At 38.7% G+C, this 10,079-nt stretch overlaps 1 protein-coding gene across 1 annotated transcript in view; it reads left to right on the forward strand.

Moving 5' to 3' along the window:
• Positions 1 to 8,349, forward strand: part of osbpl3b (oxysterol binding protein-like 3b) — an 88,638-nt gene extending 80,289 nt beyond the window's left edge. The window contains exons 18-22 of the mRNA XM_082150292.1: positions 2,881 to 3,025; positions 5,557 to 5,701; positions 5,938 to 6,064; positions 7,044 to 7,166; positions 7,346 to 8,349. Of these exons, the coding sequence (XP_082006418.1) occupies positions 2,881 to 3,025; positions 5,557 to 5,701; positions 5,938 to 6,064; positions 7,044 to 7,166; positions 7,346 to 7,442 (637 nt within the window). The 3' untranslated portion in view covers positions 7,443 to 8,349. The remainder of the gene's footprint in view (positions 1 to 2,880; positions 3,026 to 5,556; positions 5,702 to 5,937; positions 6,065 to 7,043; positions 7,167 to 7,345) is intronic.
• The last annotated feature ends 1,730 nt before the right edge of the window (positions 8,350 to 10,079 follow it).

Below are 10,079 nucleotides of genomic sequence, written 5' to 3' on the forward strand. Positions count from 1 at the left end.
AGTCACATGGGCTCTTAAATTTCCCGCTTTAGCAGAGGATAATTTAGACATCATTTCTATAATACGAATATGATATTTTAAACCGATTTGATTTATACCATAATTTGAAAAATGGAAAACCATTCACGCTGATGCCGAGCACTCCATGCTTTCTATGAACTATTAATAAATAGTTATCAAAAAGACATAAACAACATAAACAAGAGTGATTACAAAGTGATATTCAAAAGTGTGGGTTACAGACATTATGCAATGAAATGACATTTGATTATAAGTCTGTCTAGCCTTGTTTTGGAATGATCTGATGCATTTTGATATGTAAAGGCAGTCTCTGTGGATTTTAGAGATGATTTCAGTCCTGCGTTCCAGAGGTTACCAAGGGGTCTTAAGAAGAAGGTCTGTTTTAAGTCCTGGGAATTAAACCCCCCTTTGGCGTTAACTCATGGTTTTCCTCGTGACATTCAAGATGTGCCATCTCTGAAACCCATTTGTCTTGTTAAACTGCCTAAAGTTGACAACATTCTTCCTTTAGCTGTGATCATCTCTTACAAGCGTGCATTGTCTTAAACCTGCTTAGCTAGACTAGCTGATGCACAAAATGACACAGTCTTCTGAATTAGAGTCTCAATTCCTACACTTACATATAGAATAGTTTCTTATGCTAACCAAGACTGCAATTAATTGATAAAAAAAAGGTAATATTGTAAAATATTATTAATTTGGTGTTCAAGAAACATTTATTATTATTGTCAATGTTGAAAACTGTCAGGCATGGGTGTAGAGGATGCGCACAATGAAGGAGTAAGAACAAAAACAAGTCTTTAACACAAACTAAAACTCAGGAAATAGCTGCAGAATAGCGAACACAACCATGTAAACTTAGACGAGAACAGACAATGGAACACTGGAAACTGAGGGTTTAAAATACACAGGGGATAATTAACTGAAACAGAGCAGGTTTTAACTAATTAAGAACCATGGAAACTAACTCTCAAATCAGATATAGAGATTCTTTTTCATGCAAATGTGAGTTTATATCTCACGATTCTGAATTTATATCCTGCAGTTCCAAGTTTATAACTCGTAATTCTGACTTTTTTTTTTTATATAGATGTAAACTCATAATTGCGAGATATAAACTCAGAACTGTGAGGAAAAAAGAACCAAAATAGGCTACACGTGACATTACACCCCTGTCCTGGAAGGCACGTCCTTGCGCCGTAACAGTCCAAGGTGGTGGCTGTCCAAGTCCAAGGACGTGGAGCAGGCGAAGGACAGGAAACAGGGGAAGATGACGGTGGGAAAAACCGAGGTGGCGATGACGGTGGGAGGAGCAGATCCAGGAGCAGAAGTAGTGAGGCCGGAACCCAGAGGACAGCCAGGACGATGTCCCACGGTGGAGTCGAGGCAGGGAGAAGCCATGAAAAAGACTTGGCTGACGACACCGACCAGGGGACGACTGACGGAGACTAGGCCGATGGAAGTGGAGCCCTAGCCTCAGACGGAGAACAGATGGGACTGGGCAACACCGATGGTCCTGGAGGCAAGGCGGAGCTGCAGCGACGCGCTTCCGTGGTTTAGCTAGGGTGTCTGAGCACTGAGGTGAAGCTGAAGGGAAGGCAGAGCCAGATGGAGCCAAAGGGGTGGAGAGACAGGGCGCAGCAGACGGTTCGTAAGTTCGTGGAGGAGGCAGGTTGACGTCTGACCAATGCGGAGCTGGAGGGACGAAGGAGCCCGGTGGAGCTGCAAGGACAATGGTATCTGGTGGAGCCAAGGGAGGGAGAGCGGATCCGAGGTGGACTGATGGGATCAGTGGCTAGAGGCGGAGCCGGGGGATCCACTTGCTTGGGCGATACTGGAGACCTGCAGATTCGAGGCAAATCCACACAGAGTGGTGTTATAGGAGAAGCCAAGGGGCTGAAGGGAAAAAATGGAGGCAGGGCTAACGGACTGGCTGACTTTCGAAGAAAAGGTGTAAGGCTGGCCAGGAACTCTGGAGACACAGGAGACATTGGGCTGGGCGGAACCAGCAGGGACACTCAAGACTTTGTGGCGGACGGGAACATCGGGGATGGGAGGTTAAGGTAAGCATCCTCTTCTAAGTCATAAAATATCAGCTTCAGCTCAGAAGTGGGAGTGTGGGCAGGGTCTTCCTCCTTTCCCTCCAACTCCATTAGCTGTCCCATGATGACACATGCTGTTGCCGGCTCACACACCTCGTCAGACTCACAGTGGGGCTCGGGCTCTGGGATCATGGTTGGCTCGTCCTCATTTCAGGCTCTGGCTTGTGAATCATGGCAGAATCAAGCCCTCGGTCTACAGTGGGCTCTGGTTTCATGTCTGTGCATGGGGGTGATGGCTGGCTTGTCTCTGGCTCGGAGTGGGGCTGGAATCCTCTGCTAGGCAGATAGTGTTGGCTGCTTTTGGATAGGCATGCTTTCGTTTCCACATTCAGACTTGTGAGGTAGAAAGTGCACAAGGAGCGGTCAGGAAAGTTTGTATAGCAGATGTTGAAATTTTCAAGTGTGGACCCCGAGGGACTGCTGCTCCTGGTCCATACAGAGCAGTTGGACAAAATGTGACAAAAACAGTTGTGCTGCTTAATCATTTTGTGGAAAATATGATACTTTTTTTTCAGGATTCTTTGATGAATAGAAAGTACAAAAGAAGAGCATTTATTTGAAATATAAATATTTGTTACATTATAAATGTCTTTACTGTCATTTTTGATCAATTTAATGCACAACAATTATGTTTGCTTAAAATCCACTGTTTGACTAGTTTAATATTATCCTAAACACTAATTTAAACTAACACTAATAACCAGGCTAATTATGAATTGACAGTAGACACACACTCACACGTTACTCTCTCCTGCAGCTTTGGGGATCATTATGAATGGAATAAGGTGACATCATGTATCCACAACATTCTAAGTGGGCAGCGCTGGATCGAGCACTATGGTGAAATCTCCATCAAAAACTACAACAGTGAGAAATGCCAGTGTAAAGTCACCTTCATCAAGGTCAGCTGCTTCTCCATCCCATCTATTCTGATATGTTGGGGGGGACAACTTTGCTTTCCATTTATTGCTTAAAGCTCACTTTAAAGGAGTCATGACCTGTAATTTTCACTTTTCCACGAGAAAAAATGTATGTTATGATTGCCTAACGATTATACACTGGCCGGGAAGCCGATATTTAAAAGTGAAGCGTTTGTTTACCCCTGGGTTCGTCAACCAGCCCACGTGCACGCGCACTCAAATACGTGATGTTAATTTCTGCGCCGACTTAACGTCAAGTCGGCGCAGGATATACCATATATGGACACCGCAGACCTATGCTGCAGGAAGCCCGCCCTGACCCTCTCCCCCTCATATTCAGTCGAGCGCAGCCATGAATTCCGATTCGAAGTACGCACTCGACCGTGAAAGATGCAGAAACGTGGTGCACACGTGAGTTGCTCTGTTGTCGACTGCCAGAATCAACATGGAAATGTTTTTTCTCTCCCAAGAACGGACCAAGCTATCAGGGACCAGTGGATTAAATTCATTTTAATGACGTGGTTCCTACAACCCTCCCCACTGGCTTAGGTGTCTGTGCTAAACATTTTACAAAAATTGCGTTGCAATGATAAGATCTTTATTCACGCGATCAACAGACTGTCTGTCATCTGCTCAGTCAGTGCTCATCATGCTGCAACCTTTCATGTGATGGAATAGATTTAAATATAATGCTTTAAACGATACTTTTCACGATTTGTTAATCTCGATAGCTGTAATAGTAAAAACGTAGTAAAAGTTTTCGACAGAGTTCATGTAATACTACTAGCTATTTCATATGCAAGCATGTCAGCCAATCACAGCAGTGGGCGTTTGCACTGCAGTCTCACAGCAGACACGCCCCTTAAAACAGAGCGTTCAAATCTGAGGCTGAAATCAGGCTTGGAAAAATGGCTTTTATTTATAAATTATGACAATTTTTGATGTAAAAATCATACTAACATTATAAGGGCACCCCAGGCAACATTATAAAATAATAAAACAATCCAGTTCATGACTCCTTTAAGTACTCCAATACCACAGCCAAAACTACTAGCCTAACTAATTAAGTTAAAACATTTTTAAAGGCAAGTGAACAGTCAGTAAAAAGAACAAATACTCTAATTACAAGCATAGATAAATACAATATAACAAAGTTACAAATAAAGTTAGGTCTAACGGTTGTATTCATTTTGGGTACATAAATGTAATAATTAAATATAAAATAACACTATGTTGACTATAAATTTTATATAATATAAATTGAATATAGACTAATCTTTGTTAAAGCTGTGTTTTGTTGTTTGATTAACATTAATGACAGACAACACCAGGTATTTATAGGGTGCTGTCACTTTAAGACCTCATACACAGATCCAATATAATGATACACAATTTCTTTTGCAACTCTTTACGTTCACTTACCAACTGTAAGACATAACAAGACATAACCAACTGTTTACTAGAATACTTGCCGAGACGGGTATTTTGACAAATAATTAAAAAAAAATTGTATGTGTCCATCCAAGTGCATGGAGACGTGAAAGAGGAATTAGTTCAGAGATCGTGCAGACTAATTCAGACTTTTTTTAGATATAGATATAAACTCAGGATTGTGAGATATACACTCAGAACTGTGAGGAAAAAAGTTATAAAGTATGAGATATAAACTTGCATTTGCAAAAAATAGTCAGAATTGCAAGTTTAAATATTGCAATTCTGACTATTTCTTGCAATTGCAAGTGTATATCTCACAATTCTGACTTTTTTATTGTAATTCTTAGTTTAGATTTAAATAAAGTCAGAATTGCGTTTACAATTGCAATTCTGACTTTCTTTCTCAGAATTTTTAGCTATAAATTCAGAATTGTGAATTATAAAGTCTGAATTGCGAGATAAAAAGCTTCCATAGAATTGGACCAGTTGTTATTCTGCCCTGCCATGTTTGACAGTCAGACATCCTCCACACTTGTAGGACTTAAAACATGTCGGTCATCTCTTTCTGGCCTTTCAGAGAGCGCCGCATTCTTTAGCATCTAATGAGGGATCTGTGTGGCACAGTTAAGATAACACAACTCAGACGCTGAGGTCTTCAAAGACTTCCAGCAGGCTTCAAGGACAACGGCTTAGGCTTTGCTGAGAGGTGAAGGAAAGACAGAAAAGATCAATTAGGGCAAAGGAGAGCAGGATCAAACAAGAAACAGGACAGAATGAGATTCTGCATAAGTCAGATAATTATTCATGGTTCATCCCCTATGAGATTAGTTAAGTTCACTATCTGACTCAAGTATGACATCTGCTGGAAATCCCCTTCATCTGACCTGATTGCAGCAGTTACTGTTAAATGTCACAGTTCTTTATAATGCCACATTAGCAAGACCTTAATGGTGAATTGATTCGGTATTTTCACTCATTTGTTCAGTATCAGCATACTTAACCCAGGTGGTCTCATCTAAATATGTACACACTTCTTTGTTCAGAGGTGCTCTGCTCAAACATGTCTATGTCCTTTGCAGGCGAAGTACTGGAACTCCACCATGAACGAGGTGGAGGGAGCTATCACAGACCACAAAGGAAAAGTCGTCCATAAGCTGTTTGGGAAATGGCACGAGGGCATGTACTGCGGCAGCCCACCCTCTGCTACCTGCATCTGGAGGACGAGTAGGAAACACACACACACACACACACACACACACACACACACACACACACACACACACACACACACACACAGTCTGCCCCAATTGATGTGCTCCATTTTACTGTTGCCTGCTAGCTGATGTATTTCACAGACAATATAGTTACCAGTGTTTAGTAGTTATTGATTCATTTGCTTAATATTTCAGAATGTATTGAAATAAAAACTATTTATCATCTGCTTTTATGTTTGTGTACAGATTCCATGCCTCCTGATTATGAGCAGTACTATGGTTTCACTAAGTTTGCTATGGAGCTCAATGAGCTCGACCCTCTTACCAAACCACATCTTCCACCCACGGACACCAGACTACGACTCGACCAGAGGTAAAAACCTATATTCATATTGTTTGGCTTCCAATGAAAGGTTATATGAAAACATTTTCGTTCAGTCAAGTGAAAATAAAAACTAACATAACTCAAATAAAATAAAATACTTTCATACAAAATATATTACAAAACTTGAACTTGAAAATGCCACTATAGCAATAACACTAGACTGTGCTGAGAAATGTAATGCTACTAAACATTTTTAAATGATACCAGTTAGTGCATTAACATTGGAAGCCCTACATTTTAAGATTAAAATAAAACCTAAATAAATTGAAACTAAAGTCAAATTAACAATGATAAAGTGAATGAAACCTTAACTAAAATAAGGTTTAACTTAATTAACCTTATCTTAACTTAAATTATCTTTGTAATATTTTGAATGACTAGGTTTACTTATTTTTTGTCTTTTTTTCTTCTTTTTTTTCAGTTTTAGTTTTAGTAATTAGCACTTTACAACTCAAACTTATTTTATTTCAGTCAGTTGCCAAGTCCAATATTTATATTTTATTTTATTCCATCTTTATTTCAATTAATTATTTTAATACTTTTACTAAACAACAACATCACAGCAGTGGATGATACCAATGCTAAGGAATATGGACAATTGTCGATACTAATTTCAATATCTCAGCAGAACCTGGAATGCCAATATTAAAATTGATATACCATGAATATTCATTAAGTTATGAGTGGACACTCATGAGTATGATCAAATTAATATTCATGAGGTAAGTTATTGACATTGGAAGATTAATAGATTTGCAACTCGCATACCGATTTGAAACGATATTCTACTGATAGAAAACGTTGCACCAAAACTACCAGTAATTTTGAAATCCATGGTTGGAGTTAAATGTGTCACATCCGGGACCATACTAAACCGTTAGGGACACCAGACAATGACATCACTGCATCACTCTGTTTATGCAAGGACAAATGGATTTCACATGAGACTGTTTATGTGCGCATGCAGGTTATTGGAGGAAGGGAACGTTGAATCTGCAGAGGTGCAGAAGCAGAGGATCGAACAGCTGCAGCGAGAGAGACGCAAAGTCCTGGAAGAGAACCAAATAACACATCAACCTCGATTCTTCCAGTATGAGCTAACTATCCTTTTTACTTTCTTTTTTTTCTGTTTTACTGTTGCTGTTTGAGCATGAAAAAGGTCTGCAAAGCTACAAAGCACAAAATCCACTCCAAAGGGAGTTATGCATGGCCAGTGTGTGGGGTCCAAATCCAAGTTGTTATAACTGATTTCTGCTTTATCACCAACAGGAAGTCCAAAGATGACACCTGGGTGAGCAACAACACTTACTGGGACTTAAGGAAAGCCCCTGGATTCACTAACCTTGACTGTCCAGTCCTCTGGTAACTCAGAGGAAGCCAACATACATCTGTGCTCACCGTTGCCTGCTCTTATCTGTTCTGGCCAACATTACAGCTTCAAGAGACAACAAACACCTTTTAAAGTGAGGTAGAGACTATGAGAAAGCTGTGAGAGACTGATGGCCGCAGAATTACAATCTGACCGTTTCAAATCATTCCTTAATATTCATTATTTAATGTCCCAGCAGTTCTGTTGCCTTACTATGCTTACAATTATGTATGGTTTCATTTATGCAAATGGATCCCTTGGAAGTATGAGAAATATGCAATCTTGGCCCAGTTCATATTTTATTTTAGTTGATGTGCACAATACGTAGCACAAGAAACCAAGAGAAAAACTGTTGGATTGTGGTCTCTTGTGGCTAAATATAGTACTGCAGATGACCGCAGCCTAAAACGTAAAAAAAAAAAAAAAGTATAGTGTGTTGTCAGAACAAAACTGCGTCGTCTACCTCTTAAAATGAAATTGTCGAGGAATTTATGATGTTTGTTAACTATGAATATAATACATATAATGCCTTATATTAAATTGTATACATATACTTTGCTAGAACTTTTATTCAAAACCAATGTATCGTAACAAAGTATTGTAATTTTATGATGCCTTTTATTCTGAGATTCTTGAATGAACAAAATGTTTGAGGTGTTTCTCAGAAATATTTATATTCATCTTAACTTATTCACAAGACTGACAGATGGCTCAATAGTACTCAACATTACCATCACAACTTGAGCCTGGCAGTGTTTTAAAGCTTCTTCCACACAGTTTGACCTGTAACCTGTGTTCATTTCACTACGCACTATTACGAAAAAATGTTGGGGGACTGGGGTACTTGCGTGTTGATCGCTGCAGCGTTTCCTCTGTCCTTCAATAAAGTCTCATTTAAAAGATTGTTTGTTGTTTTTATTTCAGATTGAGACAGTGCAGGCATTTGCAGGGCGTTTTTTGGCTGAGGCAATGAATCTGGGGAACTGAAGTTTCAGATTGCGTGATCTGGGGTTTTCTTTCTGTCACAGCTCAAGTATAAATATACTGCTATGAATCAGTTTGCATGCAAACATCGTTCCTGAGCTGTGGCTTGTGTAGATCCCTTTTTAATGGCTTTTATAGTGGTTGAGGAAAAACCCTAATGACCCACAAAGTATTTTGTGCTGTCATATGCAACAATGGAAATGATGAGACATTGAGTTAAAAAGGAGATTTTTCTTTACACCTTTTCATTGCAGTCTTGTGCAGTTTTGAAAAAAAAAATGTGGTGCTAATCCTATAACTAGATTAAGAGAATCCAATTAAATAAATAATAGATAAATCTTCCATAAATCTTTTTTTGTAGACTAAACCTGCACTGTAATAAAATCAACAGTACAATCAAAAGTACAATACAAAATACAAAAGTACAATCAACTTGGAAATTTAAGTCATTTCAACTTAAATTGTATTAAACTGAAAAAATTAGTTGAATCTTGTATAACTTATAAAAAAAAAAGTTGAAAAGCGTTCCTGTATCCTGTTCCTATATCTATTATAGCCTAAATCCCCAATAATGTGCGAGTTTGGTCTTTTATATTAGTCCATTAAGCCTTAAGTGTCCTGACTGCAGAGGAATCCTGGAGAATGATGTATTGAGGGAATCCCCAGTTCTGCAGCACAGCACTGAGATATAAAGTTAAGAAACCGAGAGAAATATATGTCTACTACCTCTGATTTAACGTTTTACATCAGCGTCGGGGAATAACATTCTCTCGTTCATGGTAGAGAAAGCTGCATACATGTGCAAAACTAACTGTGGAGACTTAAATGTAAATACAGCTTTTGTCTTTATCAGATTTTCCATATATATATATATTGGCCCTGATAATCATCACAAAAACTTACAGCTTGCTCCATTTCTGTGAATCCGTTTTTATGAATGAATGACTCTCTCATCCATTGCTCTATAGTTTTCTTCATCAACAGCCGCTTGCACCCCCTGCTGGTGAGGTCGACTAACAGCTATGGAGATTATCAATTGGTAATCTACTGATATTCCTGCGATTCCCGGATGTCAAATGTTGAATTTTCTGTCAAATTTGAACCACTGAATTTGTGGAAGCAAATTAGTAAAGCGAAATAAAATGGACTGAAAATTGCCTGTCGAATATCATAGGTAGTATTTTTGAACAGAATGAATATTTTGGAAGTGAAATCTGAATGGTGAATATTGGTTATTTAATTTTTAATAATGAAAACGTGTGAAATGTTTTGAATTGAAATATTCACAGCTTAAATATACAACCATGTTGAATTTCAGCCCGTAAAAATGCAAGCCCTAAAAATACAATGCATTAAAATGCAAGCAGGGTGCAATTCAACAAGCTTTTTTTTGTTTCAAAAACATTTGTCATTATTTCACTTCCATAGGTTTCTTTCTTTGTGTTCAGCAGTAGAAGAAAGAAATTCAAACAGGTTTGAAACAACATGAGGGTGAGTAAATGATGACAGAATTTTCATTTTTGGGTGAACTATCCCTTTAAGCAATAATAATGGCAACAAAAAAATTCTAAAACCTGTGGACCTGCACATCAGCTTGGAGGAATTTTTGCCTGTTGGCCTCATAAACTGCTTTCTTCAGATCCTTCAACA

Source organism: Leuciscus leuciscus (assembly GCF_965113295.1).
Source record: "Leuciscus leuciscus genome assembly, chromosome: 20".
NCBI classification, from domain to species: domain Eukaryota; kingdom Metazoa; phylum Chordata; class Actinopteri; order Cypriniformes; family Leuciscidae; genus Leuciscus; species Leuciscus leuciscus.